This window comes from Gossypium hirsutum, chromosome D07 (genome assembly GCF_007990345.1).
Source record: "Gossypium hirsutum isolate 1008001.06 chromosome D07, Gossypium_hirsutum_v2.1, whole genome shotgun sequence".
Classification (NCBI taxonomy): domain Eukaryota; kingdom Viridiplantae; phylum Streptophyta; class Magnoliopsida; order Malvales; family Malvaceae; genus Gossypium; species Gossypium hirsutum.
The window spans coordinates 11,091,967-11,113,008 of NC_053443.1; the positions used below are offsets into that span (position 1 = coordinate 11,091,967).

Below are 21,042 nucleotides of genomic sequence, written 5' to 3' on the forward strand. Positions count from 1 at the left end.
TATAAAGTTTTGGATTGACAGTTGGATATCTGAGGTGGAGTCGCTTATAAATCATTGTTTGTTTCCCTCTCTGGTTGATGATTCTATTAGGCTCCGTTAGGTTGTGGATATGGAGGGCAATTGGAATTGGGAGTACTTTCAGTGTTTTTTAAATGATGATATTCTATCCTACATCGAAGGAATTTCGACTCCGACTACTCTTGCAGGCTATGTTGATGTTATTTCGAGAATGAGGCTTATAGCAAGCTTACAAATAACTCGTTAAATATGCAGTAAGCAAAATGGAAGATTGTTTGGTCTTTGAATGTCCCACAGCGTGTTGGCCATTTTATTTGGGTAGTGTTAAAGGGACGCCTCTTTACGAATGCGAAAAGGTGTAGGAGAGGACTGTCGGAGAACCCTTCTTGTAAGCTTTGTGGGAATACAAAAGAATCCTGTATTTATGTTATATGAGATTGTCCTAAGGCAAAAGAAGTGTGGATTTAGTTTATTCCCTCAAGAATCTTAGATCGGTTTTTCACTTACTCTTTGGAGGATTGGTTGCCTATTAACTTGGCAAATAAGTTTGAGGTTAATTTTCAGGATGCAGATTGGCCATCCTTGTTTGGGATTGTTTGTTGGAAAATTTAGAAACAAGGGAATGTGTGTGTGTGTTCCAAGATGGCCATTACAACATAGTCAGTTTGATTCATTTTTCATGGTTGTGGGCTAGGTCCATTAAGCAAAGACAAATAAATTCAAAGAGGAGTAATGAAAATCGAAGAACGAACCAAAGATGGGCCCCTCCACTTGTCTGTTTATTTAAAATAAATACTGATAGTGCTTGCAATTTGAATTTGAATTCTACATGGTCGGCATCAGTGGCACGAGATGAGCATGGTAATTGGATGTGGGGAATAGGAACAAGTACTAGAAGATGCGGTGTAGAAGTATTAGAAGATGCAGAATAGAAGTATTAGAAGATGTAGTGTTTTACAAGCTGAGCTTTGGGTCATCTATGATGGCCTTCAATTAGCCTGGGAAGCTAAATGGGCTAATATTATTATTGAGATTGATAGTGCGCAAGCCATTAAAGGGGTTCATGAAGAAGTTCGAGGACATTCTAATAGATATTTGATTGTGCGAATCTAAGAACTATGCCAGTGTGATTGGAAAGTACTTTTTAAATAAGTACCAAGAGAGGTGAACTCGACTACTGAGTGTGATTGGAAAGTACTCTTTAAATAAGTACTAAGAGAGGTGAACTGGACTACTGATATTTTAGCTGGATTGATGAAAGGTTATCCTATAGGCTCGAGAATATTTCATGTTGGCCCTTCTCAGGTTGATGATCAATTGCGAATAGACAGACGAGTTATGCTACCTAACACATATACTATTATTAGCTTGTAATTAAAGCTTTTATATCTTGTCACCAAAAAAAAAAAAGACACCCTAGGTTCCTTGTGGCCACCGGCGCGATCAACTTTGTACCGGCTGTTGTCTGTTTTCTTTTTTTTGCTCTCAGTTTTTCTTTTTATTTAGTTTAGGCCTTTCTCTTTCTTCAACCTTTGATCAGTGATCTAAGAGGCTTTTCTCCAGCCGCCTTGTGGGGTTTCCCTCCTCTTTTGCCTATGGTGTCAAGCTTGGTACTCTTGGCTTCTTATTGAAAACCATGATCTTTTGTTTGGATGGTGTCATTACCATATTGGCCCTCCTTTAGTTAGAGCTTGGGCACCGCACCTGCCTATTCGTCTAGTGACTAAGGTCGCTTCAATTGTTGCAGGTTCTCTTCAATCGTAGGCTCCCAACTAGTTCCTCGATGGTTGACAGTATTCTTTTGGATGGTTGTCGTAGCATGATCTCCTAACAGAAGAGTTCATGTCATCGGTAGGTGCATCCTCCTTCGCCTTCGGCACTCTTTGGCACTCTCTTTTCCAATGACGACGATAGTGTATAGAGACTAAGGTTTGTGGTCTTGTTAGGGTTGGGCTTTTCAAGCCCATTTTAAGCTTGTAATTCCTCTTGACTAAAATACAATGATTAGATGCTTTAACAATCTTCTCTTTGCAATAACTAAATAAAAACCTTAAGGTTAAATTCTACTATTAGCCCTTATATTTTGTAAAAGTTAAGAATTTAGTTCCTATAATTTGATTAACTTTTTAATCCCTATACTTTTCAACTTGGTCAATTTTAATAATTTTTTTTAAAAAATTTAAAAATTTCGTCCTAACCCAAAACAATAATAGGTAACTCTACTTGGTTAAACTATTACTAGTCTCGTACTATGTGTACAGTTTTAGTTATATTCTACAATTAAATTATAAGTCCCTACACTTTTCAAAATTTAAAATTTCAATCTTAGCACAAATGATAATTATTAATCCATTAACTAAATTTTTAATGAGTAATATGCTAAAGTAACAAGATGGCATGGCATTACATATATGATAATATGTTTGCCACATTGAATTTTGAAAATAGCAAAACTTAATAAATTTGACAATTGTTTGATGAGAATTAAAATTTTAAAAGTGTAAAGACTAAAAATGACCAAATAAAAATACAATGATTAAATCCCCAACTTTCGTAAAGTACAAGCACTAATAACATAATTTGATCTACAAATATGTCCATTCGAGAGCTAGCCTTCATTGCAATGAAGAAAATTGTCTTTTTGCCACTAGCTTTTTGTTTATTTATTTACTTTCCATGGTATGCAGTTGGTAAAAGTACCATGGAAGTACTTGTAAGTTGGATTGTATTTTATCTTCTCTACTAAACAAATTGATAAATTAATCCCTATACGTTAGACTAAAGAGCAAATTGGTCATTCTGTTAAGAAATTTATCTATTTTTACTATTAAAATTTAATCCTTGTATGTCAGCATGAGTTACATATGGCACATCGCGTGTAATTATTTGGTTATTTCGTCAGTCGCATCAGTTTTTAACAATAGAAATGGATGAAAATTTTAACAAAAACGATCAATTTGCTCTTTGACATAACGTATGAAGATTAATTTGTCCTTTTTTTAAGTAAAGAGGACAAAATACAATCTATTTCCTAATAAGGGGACCTCTATGGTACTTTTACCATATATAGTGCAAATTAACACGTACTGAGTTCCTTGGTTAAACACAAGCTACATCATATAACTGAAACAAGACATGAAAAAAATTATATGACCAAAATATCTTTGCTACACAAACTACTTTTATTTACAGTTTTGAACAATCCGAGTTCGTGAAAATCCGTTTTTAAGACCACGAAAATAAATTTCTGCTTCCCACTGCAACTGTTTGCACAAAATCAGGTGATGGTAGATAAAATTAATACCAACAAAACAGTTGCAGGGAGGCAGATCTTGAAAGAACAAATGAAGATATGAATAGTAGAGACCGGCATTTACACCACACGTTACTCTTGCTAATGCCATGGAGATATATATATACATATATATATATCAGCCTTCTTCCCAATCTATATCATCCTCGTCATCACCTGCAGATGCCTCCGCTTCAACATTCAAATCATCGACTTTGTAATTATTGGTCGTATTGCCTGAAACTGTATGCAGGAAGATATTACTAATGCAATTTGGCTCCTAATACGGGGCCTTCATGATACTTTTACCCAGTTTTCATGGTCATCAAAGAGAAACTAAGTTATACTGTGAATAAAATGTAAAAAACTAATACGTACTTGAAAAGGGATCTACTTCCCAATTAATATCATCATCTTCCTCATCATTGTCTTCACGTTTAACTTTCATGCCAACTTGACGCTTGGTAGAATCCGAAAGATCAGTTTCTAAAGACGTATCTGCCGGTTCTTGTTTTTTGTTTTCCGCTTCTTCTAGTTCTTGTTGTTTCTTATATAAAGCAGCATAATATGCTTTAAGATACTCATCCTTCCAGTACAGCACGAAAGAAAAAAAAATAAACCGAGTCAAATTCTAGTAAAATGAAAGAAAAATGAATCAAAGAATAATCATACATCTCATTACACATACCTGTATATTCTTCTTATCATCTTCCTGTACATTCTTCTTATCATCATTTCCAATGGTTGACTTTTTGTCGTCTGAAAAATCCGGTTGTGATGAACTGTCTTCTGCCTTCGACTCTTGCTTGACCTCTCCCCGTTGTTCCTTTGTTAGGTTCATTCCTTGCTTTATCATCCAAGGTGGCAAAACTTTCAATGATGTGCTTGCACTCTCGGTTTTGACATCTTCCTTGCTATCAAGACCAGAAAAAGCAACTTCAACCTGTCAAGAACAGGTAAGAAGCTTTAATAATGATCCAAGTTGACGGTAGATTATCCAACATTCGAATTTAAGAAAACCCAAAGCTCAAAATACATTGTGTGCTCAATTTCAGGTTTCCACCAAATTTAAACCTTGAAAATTTTGGAAATGTGACCAGCAAATACCCGGTTCAGAGTACGTAGAAAATTAAACTAACAATAATTTATGCAGATGTAATATGCCAAAGTGTAGCATCAATACTACATAATCATTAGTACATCTTTAGCAGTTGCACTTCATAGTAGACATATAGTTGAAGTAAAGCTTACCTTTGTATCCCCAAGAAATGGCATCGGTGTTCCACCATAACCCTGAGAATTTTTATAAGGATCATTAGAACCAGCACCGTTTAGAGCATGACCAGCAGCACCTACTCGAGTTTCCCATGATAGGAGGGTTCCAAATTCTGGAATAGGCATATCTTTTACTCTGTTGAGTTGTTCCATTAATGGTTTAAGTTGTAGCTGCAATCATTCCATTGTCAACTCTTACGCATCAACTGGATAATGTGTTTCCCATATTAAATCGGCACAAAAGACTAAATAGATCAAATAAAAATGAATATACCTCCATTTTCTGAAGCATGTCCTTCAAATTTTCACGTCGCCGTCGTCTCGCATTGTCATCTCCCTCTCCTACTTCTTCTGCTGCTAACTTGTCACTCTCAGCCACTAATTCTCCGTTACATCTTTCGCAGTGAAAAGATTCATCCTCCAAGGAAATCAATCGCAATGCATCTAAAGCATTGTATCTGAAAACACGATTACAAATTGACTAAAATCATATATGCATTTCAAATGACCCGAGCAAAGAAAAAAAGAGGACGAAAGTGAAAGGGCAGTGACAAACCGTTTTGAACAGCCCGGGCATACATACTCCTGAACGGTATTTTTGTCCTCGAGTTCATCCTTTAGTTTTTTCTTCATACGGTGCAATCTATACCTAACAACATCATATATCTAGAAAACACAATGCTTCAGAGATTTTTCAGATTCAGAAGCCAAAATCTGCTCTGCAAATGATAAGATGGATAAATGGAAAAAGAGGCCTTATGACTTCTTAATCCAATCCATTATGGAGAAATTGATATATGCTGATCAGAATTGGGAAAGTAAAGAAAAAGGAAGAAATAAAATAACAACCTGTGCATAATCCAGACAACAGTAAGAGTGAGTATGTAATTTAACCTTCTCCTCTCCCTCTTTCCCACTTGGTTGACCATCGACCGTCGCAGCAACTGCAGCATTATATAGTTTTGCCCCTTTAGCCGTCTATGACCAAATCAGACATAGAAAAAGAAAGTGAGCTTCAAGAATTTGATATGCTTAGTTTATGTTTATAACAAGACAGTGATGATTCATAACGAATATGAAAGAAAAACTCACATAGAAAACTGAGTGACAACTTAGAAACATCGGTACAGGGGAAGAGAAAAGAGGACTACAGCAAGACTCTAACCTCTTTCCTATATTCACGGGTGATTAATTTTTCTTCCTCAAAGAGCCGTAGAGTCCGCCGAAGTTGCTTTGAATGTAGTTTCAACTCCTTTGCCAAATCTTCTTCCCTAACCCATTGTCTCCTATAACAGAAAGCAAAAGTTGTGAATTACAACAACAGGCATCTCAATCAAGCAGGCACAGTTAGCCTGCAACACAAAACTATTCTCGAGTATATATATATTGGAATCACTATTCATGACATAACTAAACATATCTCTTACCACTAACTGCCTATGGCACGACTTCTAGTTGAACTTAAAAAACACTTGGCAAACTACTCAGCCTAGTCTAATTCTTCAGTTTCACAATATTATACCATAAATATATTCCAATGCCTCACATCAATGTGCTTTCTGTCTAGACAAGATCACAACATCAATGAAAATTCCCTTCCACAATTCAATTTTAATACAATAAAAATGCACCCAACACATCATATTTTCATTTTAATATGCCTTGGTTTCACTTGAAAGGAAAAACTTCAATGTCAACAAACAAAACCATCTTTTCCTACTAAAAAAAAAAAAAGAAACCCATTTTTAGTAGCTTCCAATAGATTAATAAGGAAACATTTACCTTGTAAGAGCATCAAGTACTACAACAGCAATCCCTTTATTATCACCACGACCCATCTTAGGTTGATTTTCTGCTTTTGTCGTCACATTATCATAAAATGCTCGAGCTGCAAGCTTCACCAACCTGGGTGTTTTTTTTTTTTCAAATAATTAAATAGGCAAATAATAATAGCCCAATTTTCTAAAATAATCGTTTTTGCAGTAAATAAAGATCATACCTGTTAAAGGGCTCGATGCTCATCTTGTTACGCGATGGGCATTAAACAATTTAATCGTAATTACCTTCTAAAAAAAACTTGCATCAGCTGATAAAAGAATATGGGTTCTCGATAGCACAGTAAATGAAATCGGTTTATACGATGAATAATTCAATGATCGGAGAAATTACCTGTTAAAAAAGATATAGCGATGGATGGTTGCATTGTTTGCGCCAAAATTTGATAAAAAGGCAAAACATGGCCCAATGTATGTGCTTATTAAATACACCTTGGCTTTGATCAAATGTAGGCTTATATACGGATTTGGATATTTCTTTTTTTCTCGATTTAAAATTTTTTTTTTTAGATATGTGGCTTTTTTCACGATTTTGCTCAAAGTTATACTTTTTTTTTTTCATTTTGATAGTTAATTTATTAATTTCTATCTTATTCAATCATCAAAACTATTAACGTTAGATAAGAATATATCACGTGCAGGGGCGAAACCAGAATAATTTTTTAAGGGCCGAATGAAATTTTAATTTTGTATAGTCTATGTTTTTATAATTTTTAAATGATTAAATTAAATTTTTATAATTTTAGGGGGCCAAAATATAATTTTACCTTTAATAATTTAAAATTAAAAAAATTTAAAGGGCCTAAATAGTAATTTTCTATTTTAGGGGGGCCAGGGCCCCTACCGCCCCCTAGATTTGCCTCTGATCACGTGTTATGTTCTTATAGGCAACTTTTTTAGATAAACTAGAACAAAAACGATAGCTCGTATACCAAAATGCGACAAAAAATATTTAGGTACCAAACTAAGAAAATATATATAATTTAAGGGCTTAAGTTAGTTAAAAATAACTAAATAAAATTATTATAGAGCTAAATTTGGTCTAAGTTTTGCTATTAGTTTCTATTTACTAATTTAGTTCATATATTTTAATTTGGTCATTTTTAATTTATATATTTTGAAATTTTTGAAATTTTAATAATGACTAAATGATAATTGTTAAATTCATACGTTAATTTATTTCAAACCCGAGACACTATAATTTTAATTTTTTAATTTTACCATTTCAACTAAAATAATTATTTGTTATTAATTAATAATTTTTAATTTATTACTTACATTTTTCATCCACTGAAAAAATCTAATATATATATAATAATGTAAATGTTTGATAGGAGTTATATCAAAACATTACTTCATCTTATATATAAAGGTATAATATTAAATTTAACTCTCAATGTTTACATTTTTTTGTCAATTTGGTTCCTTTTTTTAGTTAAATTTAGCTATTAACATTAAAAAAAGAGTCAAATTTGACCATCAACTTTTTAAAAAGAATTGAATTTTCTGTTTTTTAAATGAAAGTATTTAGTAAAACGTTAAATTTTTAAACATGACAACTCGCATGACAATTCATATGTACTTCTTGTTATTTTTTGAATTTTTATGAAATTTTTATAATTTCTTATTGAATTTTATTTTTTTAAAATGTTTTTATAAGTTTTAAATTATTTGTTAATGTGACATAAATGACAAATAGTGCCATGTTAGTATGAAGTACATAAGGACTACCACGTGGGTTGCCATGCCGACTTCATTAAAAACAATATTTTAGTCAATATTTTCATTAAAAAATTTATTTGACTTTTTTTGAAAGCTTGAGGACCAAATTTAGCTTAAAAAATAGAGTTAAATTGACAAAAGATATAAAATTGAGGGCTAAATTTGATATTATGCCTAGATAAAATAATGTAAATGTTTGAAAGTAGTTTGAATAGTTTTGGGCTCCAATTGGCCCATTTAAGTTTTAAAATATCTTTAAATTACGTTTTTAGCCCATTTCTTTACAACCGTCCGATCATCCTAGGGTTAACAAGCGCCGTCTAATATAAACAATATAAATAAACAAACCATTGTCATAGAGAAACCCTAAAACAGAGCTAAAGGGTTCGTTTCTCTTTGCGCCTTTCTTCTCTCAGCCGCAGGTTGCTCTTCTTCTTTAATCTCATTTCTTTCAATTTTTGTTTTCATTTTTGATTGTTATAATTATTTGATATTTTTCCCTTTTAAGCACTGATATTGCAGGTAAGTCATGGTTAAGCATAACAATGTCGTGCCAAATGGGCACTTCAAGAAACACTGGCAGAACTATGTGAAGACTTGGTTCAATCAGCCAGCACGAAAGGCTAGAAGACGAATTGGTGGGGTTTTCACTTCGTTTTTAAAAAATATATTATTTTAGTGGTTGAAATTGTTGTTTAATGATGGGGTTTTTGTGGATTTGCAGCCAGGCAAAAGAAGGCTGTGAGGATCTTTCCAAGGCCAACTGCTGGACCCCTTCGCCCTATTGTCCATGGCCAGACTTTGAAGTATAACATGAAGTTGAGAGCTGGAAAGGGTTTCACCCTCGAAGAGCTTAAGGTTTGCTGTTTTAATTTTTTAATACGATCTTTGGGTTTTGTTTAAAATGCTTTGATTTTTAGGTTTAGTGGTTTTATCCCTCATTAGCTGGATATCACTTGCATGTATGTATTTGTGGATTGGATTGATAAGTATTAGAGAACGATAAATCTTGTTTTAACTGTTAACACTAATTTCGTTTGATTGATTAATATTAGAGAACTATAAATTGAATAAGTTTGTGTAGAAGATGTGTTGTATAATGTGTAATTTCAACCCCGATTTAGTACATATGGGCTTGTATTGAATACCTATATGTATCTAATGAATAGATTTATGATAAATCTCATTTTAATTTTTGACACTAATTTCAATTGATTGAATAGTTTTAGAGAATGATGAATAATAGTTTGTGTAGAAGATATGTTGTATATGTTGAATTTTGACTTTGATTTATGGTTTGTATGTGCTTGTATTGAATCTGATACTCACCTAATTCTCTGACCAGGCTGCTGGTATTTCAAAGAAACTTGCACCGACCATTGGTATCGCTGTTGATCACCGCCGTAAGAACAAATCACTTGAAGGTCTTCAAGCCAATGTTCAGAGGCTTAAGACCTACAAGGCCAAACTTGTTGTCTTCCCAAGGCGTGCTCGCAAGTTCAAGGTAAATTTTAATCAGCCTGTATTTGCATTTCAAAACATTCAATCCTTGTTTTGTATTTTCAATATCGTGTTCTTGTTCCTATAGGCTGGTGATTCACCTGCCGAGGAGCTCGCAACTGCAACCCAAGTCCAAGGACCATACATGCCTATTTCTCGTGAGAAGCCTTCCGTTGAGCTCGTGAAGGTCACCGACGACATGAAATCATTCAAGGCATACAACAAGCTCCGTGTTGAACGTACGAACAAACGTCATATTGGTGCTAGGTTGAAGAAGGCTGCCGAGGCCGAGAAGGAAGACAAGAAGTAAGGTTACCCTTTTGGGGACAGTGTTTTGTTATTTGGCTTGCTAAAAAGACCTTAAATTTTGTATTCATTTTGTCAAGTGAACTGAGACAGCTTTAGAAAACTTTGGTATTATGACAGTAATCCATTTTGTTGAGCATTTTATTAAATTGAGAAGTTTCTTGCAATTAGGCTTTGTGGTATTGGCATTATGAAGAAGTGTTGCTAATGGTTAATTGCTGTGTTTTTCAATGTTGATTGAATTGAGCTGAATTGATCGGTTGGATTGAGAAGTAACTAGTTGCGGTACTGGTTCGGAAAGTGACTTTGAATTGATTGGATCGTGAACTAGTGTGGACCGGTTGAACCAGTTAAAAAACCTTAAATTTTAATAAATTTTAATGATATAGTATATTGAATTTTTATATACCTTTGAATATTCAATCCTGAGTTTCTTTCTTATTTCAACTAGGTTTAAATATTTTAAGTTTTTTTCATTTTGATATTAAAATAATTTCCGAATTCGTTGTACGGATTATAGATTTCTTAATTTAATATTTCCATTTAAATCCTTTCAAATATTTGATAAATTTATGGTTCGACCGTTGCATCTAATTTGAACTTAAGCATGATCACGTATTGAAAGACCCGAACTTTTATGTCTTAAAATTTTTAGAAGGCGTTGGTGGTGTAGCATTTTCGCTCGTTAATGCCCTAATGCTCTCTAAACTTTAGTCTTTTGAGATTTTCGACAAAAACTATCTATTATAATAACCAATTTATTGAAGAATTCATCGGTCTCGAGTATACGAAAATTGAAAGAACAAAAAATCTCTTTAAATCACCATAACACCAAAACTAAAGAAGGATCTCCCATTCCCATATTCTACAACCCATAATTCTTCAGAAACATTGAAACCCATTTTTACTCTAGTCTTTTCATGTTTTCTGGGATTCTAACATCAAAGAATATCAAAAAAACATATTCTCCAGACTTTGAGTAGAAATCAAGCAAAACAAAAGTGCAATAAACCTAAAAAACCCCCCTCCTATTTTCCTCCATTTCCAAGCAAGCATATATTCTAAATTAAAAACAAAATTCTCACCATTTTATTACATCGTTAGCTTTGAATCTTCTTTTAGTTCCCCTCTAATTTCAATTATATTTATACCCCAAAGTGCTGCTCATCTCAGTGCTCTATCAAACTTCTCCTTCTTCTTGCTTACAGCCATGGACTCAATGACTCACTGTTCAAATTTATTCAACTCAGTCCTCTTCATTTCCATTTTGGCCACCATTTTCAGTCATTGTGGTACGTAAAATTATATCTAATTTATGCTTATTTATATGTTTTGTTATTTCTTTTTGTCTTTGTTTTAGGGTGTTTGTACCTAAAAGGTCCCTGAGTTATAGGGACTAGGTTAAATTAGTCCTACTATTATCAAATAGATCATTTTAGTCTATGTACTATTAAAAAGAATTAAACAAGGTCAAATTGGAATAGAGTTAACATTTGTTGTTTAAAAAAATATCATTTGTTGTTTAATAGAGTTAATATTTTTGAATTTTTTATCTTTCTGTAAATGAAATTTTTTATTTAAAATTGATCTACTGAAAAGAATCAATTTTAAGATATTTTTTACACAATAAATGTTAACTTGTTACAATTCAGATTGTAAAAGTATTATGGAGGCCCCTGAATTAGAAGTCAAATTGCTTTTACCCCCTCTTTTAAAAATGGCCAAATTAGTCTCTGTACGTTAGATCAAAGAGCAAAATGGTCCTTCTGTTAAAAGTTCCTTCTATTTCTACTATTAAAAATTGATCTTTGTACATAGGTACACATAGCATACCACGTGTCATTGGATGATTATTCCATTAGCCACGTTAGATTTTAATAGTACAAATTGATGAAATTTTTAACAAAAAAAATCAATTTGCTCTTTGGTCTAACATATAAGGGCTAATTTGAGTAAATGGGGCAAAATGCAATCTGACTCATAGAACAGGGAGTCCATGGTACTTTTACCCCATTTGGACTTATTTGATTTTTTTAATAGTATAAGGAATAAATTGATCCATTTAATAATTAAGGGATTAATTTGATCTTTTCCCTATAATACAGGGACTTCCCAGGTAGTTTAACCCTTTGTTTTATGTACAGATGCCAGATTTATGTTCCATATGTGGAACCAAAAGGGCTCAAATCACCATGAAAGTCCAATTAACAAGCAAAAATTAACCAGTCATTTCGTCTCCAATGTTGATCCGTACACCATCAACTCACCTTTATATCTCCCTCCTTTCGACTCACTGTCACCACTTCCTCAACCTGGGGGCTCTCCGTTCACTCCATGTCCGCCGCCTCCGCCGTCTAGTCACAGCCACGGTTCATCAGCTAATCCACCTAGTATTTTTTTCTCAAGTCCCCCACAACACCAACCTACCCCACCAGAACATGGTTTGACTCCAAGACCCATTTACGGACCCCCAAAGCTGAACCCACCGTCGTCTTTAGTTCCACCGCCTACATCGTCACGTTCCGGCGGCGGCGTTTGGTGTGTGGCTAAACCTACGGTGCCGGACTCGATCATCCAAGCGGCTATGGATTATGCATGTGGGTCTGGTGGGAATTGTAAAGCGATTCAACCCAATGAGCCGTGTTTTCAACCCAATACGTTGATATCACATGCTTCGTTTGCTTTTAATAGCTATTGGTTGAACACGAAGGGGAATGGTGGTACCTGTGATTTTGGTGGTACTGCCATGCTGGTTACAGTCGATCCTAGTAAGTCTCTTCTTTTAGACATAATGAGCTCATAATGTTTAAATTTTTATCAATTTGATCCTTTTTAGCTAAATTTAGTCGTTACTTAGGTGACTCATAATTTTTTTTAAGAGGGTACAGAATTAAATTATAACTTTTGTGTGAGGTTAAAGTGATGAAATCACTTTTGAAAAAGACTAATTAAAATTTATTTAATTTTTGGGAATAAAGTGCAATTTCACTATATAGTAACTTTTAATTCTATAATTTATTAAGGGACTAAAAGATTTTTTTTTTTCATTTGAGAGGCTAAGGCCTAGCCTGCCCTCTCCAAATTCTCTTTCGGCCTTCAACCTTTTAAAAAGAGTCAAATTATTTTTTTACATGACAATTTATATGTACTTTAAGTATTTTTTTTAAATTTTTATGAACATTTTATATTCTTTTTGGAATTTGGAATTTTTTATTATTTTAAAGATATTTATAATTTTAAATTTTTTATCCATTTAGTATATAAGATAAATAGTGACATGTTAACACGAAGCATACATAAAATATCACACCAACATTGTTAAAGAATTACTGCTTTAATTAGCATTTTGTTAATGAGTACCTTTTTTTCTAACTGTATTTTCGGACAAGAAAACATAAATGTAACTGTATTAACGGTTTCTTTGTTTGTAATGAAAATGCGACAGGTTTCAATAAATGCAAGTTTGGCCATGCTTGATCCAGGGAATTATGAAGCAGAGAATCTTATAGGCTTTTACAATATGTATTTTATATAAATTTATAATGGTAATTTAGTATAAAAGGATAGAAAATAATGTGGAGTAGATTTATTCTACATAGATGATCAAATTGCAGCAATTAGCAATGTTCTTTATTATCAGCATTTAAATATAACAGATCAGAGAATTGGATGAGTGCTTTAACAGTTCAAAAAAAAAGTATATATATAAATAAATAACAATATTGGTACAAACACTTTTCAAATTCCATAATATTCATCCAAATTATAAGTATTTGTAAGTTAATATATGTGTTTTACATTATATTTAAGCTGTTTGACGAGAAACTATGATTAATACAATATTAATATTTTTATGACGTTAAAATTTTGGATTTAATTTTTATCTTAATCTTAATTTAAGGGGGTATAATAAAAATTAATCCTATTTTTTTTATGCTGCCAAAGGAGGACGCTGCCATGCAATTCGGTGCATGGAATGAACCGACATATTTTCCAACACATATAAGTCCCAAAAAGTCAATGTAATTTCAATCGGTTTGTCGTTCCTTATTCGACAAACTCTCAATTATTATCTTTCAATTTTAATTTTTTTCGCCTTAAATTATTTTTTGGGATCAAAACTTAGTAATAATTTTAATTTTGAGATTTGAAATCTTTATTTATTCAATTTAGTCTTTGAACTTGATAACTGTTTTTATATTAGGGCTTGAACTGGCAATCATTCCTACATAAGGGTTTGAACATTTTTTTAACCAAAGTCCTTAAACTTGACAATTATTCTCATATTAGAGCTTGAATTTTAGGGTTTTCAAGAAAATATCATGGACAAAGTTTAGACCCCACTGTGAGAACAATTATTAAGTTTAGAGACTAATTAGGCCTAAAAAAATTCAGACTCTAATATAAAAAATAATTACCAAATTCAAAGATTAAATAAGAGAATATATAATGTACTCGAATCCATGCCAATGCCCATACAATAAAACCAAATTCAATCCACTTTTATTTTCTAAAACCATTGGAATTTAGATTGAGCCACATACATTGTTGAAGGTAGGGTGAAAGTGACATTGAAAAAGGAATATATATAATGTGCTAAAATTATGTAACTACGTGGTGGGGTTACTCATTATCTTTAATTTTGACTCTTGATATCGATTGTCTCATTTACGACAATTCACCATCAACCTTTTGATTATTTTAATTTAACCTATTCCACTTGTCATCTTTTTGTACAATCTTGTGTATTACTCCTTTGATTGTGTTAATTTTTAAATTTTTTAATAAATTTTAGTTTAATGTTTAATTTAATTTATGAATTTTGATTTAGGTATATGAAATTTTTATTTTGATTCAATTTTATATATTTAAATGGAATTATTTTCATATTGGATTAATATATATAAATATAAAATTATGTTAATTCGATAATGATGTTATTGATTTTGTGAAATTTTATTTATGAAATCACATAAAAACAAAATTCATGCATGATATTGTACACATGTATAGTTTTGATGTTTGTCCCGACTTGAATTAATCAATGATTGCTTTTGTCTCTTGATTTAAAGTTTTTTTTTTCTTTAAATAGATTTTTATCTTGTATTGATTGTATTTGTCTTTAAGCTTTGTTTTGACTTTTTTTTTAAGAAATTAAAATATGTTTTATGTTTATGTATTTTTTTTTTGTGCATTTTCTACTTATATTTTAAGGAATGGTTAAAATATTTCTCAAATTTTTGTATTTTCTATGCATGTGAAATTTAGTCTCTTTACCTTTATTTCAAGGTGCTTAGTCCATTTACTTTTTGGATTTAAAATTGTAAGTCCAATTATCAACACCGTAAAATTTCTTTTGTTAAATTCAGGTTACAACAATATTTTTTATTACATGGTTACCAAATGAGTTTTTTTTATTTAAAAAAATAACGCCAATAAATTTGACAGAAGATTTTTAACTATGTTTGAAAATTGAACATAAATTTTGAAATATAAAAAAGTAGGACTAAATTACAATTGAACCTTCAGAATTCCGTCTCCTATTTTATAAATTTTAAATTTAAAATCCAATTGTTAATAGTATTAAAAATATCTATTAATTAAACTTAGTCCAATGGTATTCTAAATTTTAAAAAAAAATCTCATTTGATAGTCATGTAATAAAAAAATTATATAATAAATTTAAATTTAACATAAAAAATTTAATAATATAAACAATTAAATTTATATTTTTAAATTGAAAAAATTAAATTTCTTAAAATAAAAATAAAGTAAGTAAATTCCCTATGATAAATATAAAAAGAAAATAAATATCTGTTAGTCCTTGATATTGAGTATTGACAAGTTGATGCATTGTTTAAGACACATGTTCGGTTTGAAATTGTTAATTATATATTTTTATATATATGATAGTGATAATAATTGCTCAAATATAGAGTACTGTAATTTGTACATTTCTTACCGACAATGCTGCCTCCCTCACAGCTCTTATTCAAGAATCTGCTATCGTTTTCAAGTTTAGGGTTTAGTGTAGTAAAAGATATCTGATATAAATATTTTATTTTTAAATTTGATTTAATATAATATTTAGCATTTAAATTTTAATTCGATATATATATTTTGGATTTAATTATTTAAATTTGATATTTTTTTTAATTTAACACCTTTTGGGAAAGGTCGAGAAATATTCAACATAATTATTCTTCATGTAACTCTTGAAAGTCTTTTATCTATAATTATTAATAAAGCATTTCATTAAAATGATTTCTCGAATTGATTGGACATAAACTCTATTGAGGGGAGTCTAAAAAATTATTTATTTTAAAAGAATAATAAATATTATTTTGTGAGTATTTATTGCTTATAATTGTTTATAGGGTAAATTACATTTAAGAATATTAAATTATCAATAAGTTTACATTTTGGTCATTCAACTTTAAAATGGTCGTTGAATTATTTGAAAGTTTTCACTTAAATCATTGAATTATTATAAAGTTTTTATTTAAGTCATGGGTTATGAAGTTTTTTTTTTTTAAATCCTGCTAGCAAGCTCCAAGCGGCAATTTGACAATCAGTACAGTGGATGGATACCCATTGACGAGTAGAAGAACATACATTAGATCCAAGTTAATCTAATGATCAGTGTCAAAAATCAGAAAAGAAAGTGGTTTAGATTTTAGTTCGCGGGTTCATAAAATTTAAAGTTGTTTCATGATAAAGAAAAACTAAACTGCAGGAGGGGAATGAAAGCTTTCAGTTGATGCAGGTAATACAAATAATCACCATTTTAAATAGTTAATAACTTAAATAAAATTTTTTGAATATTTTAATAATTTTTTTGACTTTTTAAAATTAAATGCTTACCTTATTTATACTACAAAATCTTTAAAAAAATCTCAAACATTACCCTCTTCTTTTAGAAAAAAAACACCAAAATACTTACAAAGTTCTACACCACCTAACTTTTCTTGAACTTGACTATTAATCTACTTACAAAGTAGATTGTATTTTATATTTTTACTTAAAAATAGAAAAATTAATTATTCAATGTTAGATTAGAAAATAAACTGATTATTTTTGTTAAAAATTTCACTCATTCTTACGGTTAAAAATTAACAAAATAACTAGATAATTATATGTGATGTACCATGCATTGTACACCTCATTCTAACGTATATTGATAAATTCTTAACAATAAAAATAGATGAAATTTTTAACAAAATGTCTAATTTACCTTTTAATCTAACATATATGAACTAATTTACTCATATTTTGAATAGAGACAATAAAATTTAATCTGACTCTTAATATAAAGATTTTTACAGAGTTGATTGTGACATGAATATTATTACCAATACAAAAGGACGTAGGTTCGAGTATAATGGAATATATTTACGTTTTCCTTAAGAATTAAGGAGGTGATATGAATAATTGTAGATAATCTAAAAAATAGAAATAATGAGAACATATAATCTATAGTAGTTTAACGGATGTAGGGGCAGTACAAACTCTTAAAACAAATGTGAATTCGATTTTCTCTTATCAAACCTTCACTGGCAGGTACGATTGGCTTATTTAGTAAAAAAACAGAAAAGAAAATCGGGGGTGAGATTTGTCGTATTGTAAAAGTTAAAATGTAGAAAGAAAATGGGTGGGTCACAAGGGAGCAAAAGCATCTCCTTTAAAGCCAAGTTTCAAGTCACGGGCTCGACAGTTCACTACATGTTAAAGTTGGACTCTCTCTACCACGCATTACCTCGAAACTCTGAAAAATTCATCCCAAAACCCGTGTTTTTGCACTAAAATAATTAATCATATTTTCCTTTCTTCCCCATTCTTACCCCTCTTTGGTTTATTTACCATCAACCACATCAAGGTTGAGTTGTTTTTGCAAGCGGTAAAATCATTAGGAAGGCTATTGTATTGAAAAATAAATTATATTTTTATTAAAAATTTTATCTATTTATAATATAAAGAATGAGTGGAAATGATAAAATGTGATACGACGTCGGGGTTTTTCGGAAGGCGGATATTTTGGTTAAAGTCAATGAAAGATGCCAAAGGGTCTAATAAATTAATAGGAAAAAGACATTTTGATAATTGATGTTTTGTGGCTTCCATTTGCATGAATGTTGAGTATAAAAACATGGAACGAGTGAAGTATGAAACCAAGCTCCCTAAGCTAAGATATGGGGATGCATAGTTTACCCTATCTAATTGTGTTGTTTTTGAATTTAGGAGCATTGCTCACTTCACTAGGCTGCCCTGAATGTTACCACCACCCATCTCCGCCGCCGAAATGTCCTCCGCCACACTATCCGCCTAAACATCATCATCCTCCCATTGTTAAGCCACCCTATCACCCTAAACCACCAAAACATCATCCTCCAAAGCCACCTAAGCCTCCCGTGGTAAACCCACCATATCACCCTAAACCACCGAAGCCACCGGTGGTGAAGCCACCGTATCACCCTAAACCACCTAAGCCTCCGATGGTGAAACCCCCATATCACCCTAAACCACCAAAACATCCACCGCATCCTCCCAAGCCACCTGTTGTAAAGCCTCCCTATGTACCTAAGCCACCTATTGTAAAGCCTCCACCGTATACACCCAAACCGCCGGTTGTGAAGCCTCCGCCATATACACCCAAACCGCCGGTTGTGAAGCCTCCGCCATATACACCCAAACCGCCGGTTGTGAAGCCTCCGCCATATACACCCAAACCGCCGGTTGTGAAGCCTCCGCCATATGCACCCAAACTGCCGGTTGTGAAGCCTCCGCCATATACACCCAAGCCACCTTACTATCCAATACCGCCGGTCATCTCACCACCAACACTGCCTCCAAAGCCACCAGTCTACCCCAGTCCACCAATAGTGAACCCTCCACCATATACACCCAAACCGCCGGTTGTGAAGCCTCCGCCATATACACCCAAGCCACCTTACTATCCAATACCGCCGGTCATATCACCACCAACACTGCCTCCAAAGCCACCAGTCTACCCCAGTCCACCAATAGTGAACCCACCAACACCGCCGATTCTGCCACCTCCTATTGTGAATCCACCAACACCGCCGATTCTACCACCACCATCACCACCTATTGTGAACCCACCAACGCCTCCTATCGTGAAGCCACCTTCACCGGGAACACCGTGTCCTCCACCACCACCTCCGGCACAACAAACATGCCCCATAGACACTCTCAAGCTAGGTGCATGTGTGGACGTGTTGGGTGGCTTAGTACACATCGGCATAGGTAGCAGCGCCAAAGACACTTGCTGCCCTGTACTACAAGGGCTGTTGGATTTAGACGCTGCCATTTGTCTCTGTACTACGATCAAAGCCAACCTTTTGAATATCAATATTATAATCCCCATAGCTCTTCAGGTCCTCATCGACTGTGGCAAAACTCCACCTCCAGGGTTCCAATGTCCAGCACAATGATGAAAAACATAAAAACCCCATGTTTTTTTTTCTTTCGAAGTAACAAATATTTTCATGTCTTATTATATGTTTCTTTTAATAATTTATGGTGTTTTGCTGGTTCATGAAGATCATAAAGACGTGTCTGAGGTTAGATTATTTTAATAGATGTCGATGAATCCACGAACGAATCAATGTAGTACGATGTTGTGATTTTAGTTAGTTCATAGGATCATATTAATTGTGCGTGTGTGTGTTATTTTTCTTATTTCAAAGCTAAGCTTGTTTTGTATGAACTTTGCTTTATTTTTATTTTTATTTTGTATAATTTCTACTACACTCCAATAATTCTCCAACTTTTAAATAACTCAAATCATTCTAATTGTCAGTATATCATTAATTTATTTTGGTATTGGAAAAAGGAAGAGGTAAAATCACATGCATGCATAAATCATCATCAATCGTACTCGGTCCATACTCATTGTAATTTGTCCCTACTTACATCCTCGTGGGCCAGCATTTGATTCTTAGGGTAAATTATACCTAACGTATTTTTAAGTGTCGGTGATTTAATTTCAAAAATTATAAAATAATTATTGAATCATTCAATAATTATTGGGTTATATATAACCCGTTGTTATATGTTTTTTTTTCGGACCACTTGTATCAATTGAAAGTTCTTTTTGTCTTTTTTTTCTACCATTCATTTTTTTTATAAAATAATTTTGAACGCCATAAATTTACAAACCAAAATTCAATCAGTTTTTTTCTTCGATCTCTAACACTAATCGTCATATCAACTTAGATCTAAGATATATTCTTCTACTTGTTAATGGGAATTGATCCATCACACAGATCGTCCAATAATCGCTTGGAGCTCACTAATAGGACTTTTAAAAAAAAACTTAGCAACCAACGACTTAAATAAAAATATTCAAATAGTTTAGTGACCAAAACATAAACTTACTGATATTTTAATGATCTTGGGTGTAGTTTACCCTTTTTATACTTTATATTTGTTTTACTGATGTTTGAAGTTTGTGGCTGTCCTTCACAATAAAGTTGTCTTTAAAGTTTGAACCTACATTTTTCTCTAAAAATGCAACGTGCTTTATCATTGTACCCCAAACCTTATAAGTTACTATTCTCAATTTTTTATAAATTCATTATTTTTAATATACATTTTTAGTAAGGGAAAAGGGATACGACAGTTTTGAAATTGAATCTAAATCTAATATTAACCGGTTATTTGAACACAATTTTTATCACTTCAAGTATAATTAGCCGACTTAATAGATATATTTTTCTACCAAATCAAGTTACAAATGGAGAAAGGAAAATTATATCAACAGAATTTGAATTCTAATAATCGGAATGTCAATAAGAGACTTCATCTATTAATTGCTCCCTTACGCTGTTAACAACTCAACAAGTGAGTCTACACGGTAGCTCCTGTAGAGCCGGATAAGATGGGTAGCAATGTTTTTAGAATTGAACCAGTGATCGAAACAATCGAGCCACTGATTTTTAGTTCGACCGATTTGTTTGGTTTTTATTAAATAAATTATTGAAAATTCATAAAAAGTATAAAATACGGTCCAATCGTCGATTCAATTGATATTTTTAGCTTAGTTAAATTGTTTTGTATTAATTTATAAATGAA

The 21,042-nt window shown here is 32.3% G+C and overlaps 4 protein-coding genes across 7 annotated transcripts; 3 read left to right on the top strand and 1 right to left on the bottom strand.

Moving 5' to 3' along the window:
- Window positions 1-3,168: 3,168 nt before the first annotated feature.
- On the bottom strand, window positions 3,169-6,869 carry LOC107953905 (transcription initiation factor IIE subunit alpha). Of its 3 annotated transcripts, none has more exons than XM_041097447.1 (11): window positions 6,755-6,869; window positions 6,585-6,651; window positions 6,368-6,490; window positions 5,751-5,871; window positions 5,435-5,563; window positions 5,142-5,251; window positions 4,860-5,043; window positions 4,562-4,756; window positions 3,999-4,253; window positions 3,689-3,896; window positions 3,169-3,553 (listed from the first exon to the last, which is right to left on the bottom strand). In XM_041097447.1, exons 2-11 carry the CDS (start codon window positions 6,605-6,607, stop codon window positions 3,450-3,452), a joined length of 1,452 nt encoding a protein of 483 aa, XP_040953381.1. In that variant the 5' UTR covers window positions 6,608-6,651; window positions 6,755-6,869; the 3' UTR covers window positions 3,169-3,449. The 3 variants fall into 3 exon arrangements, with proteins under 3 accessions (XP_040953381.1, XP_040953382.1, XP_040953383.1); XM_041097448.1 differs by having other exon boundaries at window positions 6,585-6,648; window positions 6,755-6,845; XM_041097449.1 differs by lacking the exons at window positions 6,368-6,490; window positions 6,585-6,651; window positions 6,755-6,869 and having other exon boundaries at window positions 5,678-5,813.
- A 1,597-nt stretch (window positions 6,870-8,466) lies between these two features.
- On the top strand, window positions 8,467-10,115 carry LOC107937314 (60S ribosomal protein L13-1-like). 2 transcript variants are annotated; one of them, XM_041096441.1, is made up of 5 exons: window positions 8,467-8,564; window positions 8,651-8,780; window positions 8,867-9,000; window positions 9,488-9,646; window positions 9,731-10,115. In XM_041096441.1, exons 2-5 carry the CDS (start codon window positions 8,672-8,674, stop codon window positions 9,950-9,952), a joined length of 624 nt encoding a protein of 207 aa, XP_040952375.1. In that variant the 5' UTR covers window positions 8,467-8,564; window positions 8,651-8,671; the 3' UTR covers window positions 9,953-10,115. The 2 variants fall into 2 exon arrangements, with proteins under 2 accessions (XP_040952375.1, NP_001314337.1); NM_001327408.1 differs by having other exon boundaries at window positions 8,512-8,564; window positions 8,665-8,780; window positions 9,731-10,108.
- A 958-nt stretch (window positions 10,116-11,073) lies between these two features.
- Window positions 11,074-13,625, top strand: LOC121219383 (amyloid beta A4 precursor protein-binding family B member 1-interacting protein). Its single transcript, XM_041097450.1, has 3 exons — window positions 11,074-11,240; window positions 12,093-12,716; window positions 13,394-13,625. The coding sequence occupies exons 1-3, from the start codon at window positions 11,159-11,161 to the stop codon at window positions 13,423-13,425; spliced, it is 738 nt and encodes a 245-aa protein (XP_040953384.1). The 5' UTR covers window positions 11,074-11,158; the 3' UTR covers window positions 13,426-13,625.
- A 4,429-nt stretch (window positions 13,626-18,054) lies between these two features.
- Window positions 18,055-19,675, top strand: LOC107937311 (repetitive proline-rich cell wall protein 1). The gene has a single exon (XM_016870176.2). It carries the CDS (start codon window positions 18,138-18,140, stop codon window positions 19,398-19,400), a length of 1,263 nt encoding a protein of 420 aa, XP_016725665.2. The 5' UTR covers window positions 18,055-18,137; the 3' UTR covers window positions 19,401-19,675.
- Window positions 19,676-21,042: the final 1,367 nt, after the last annotated feature.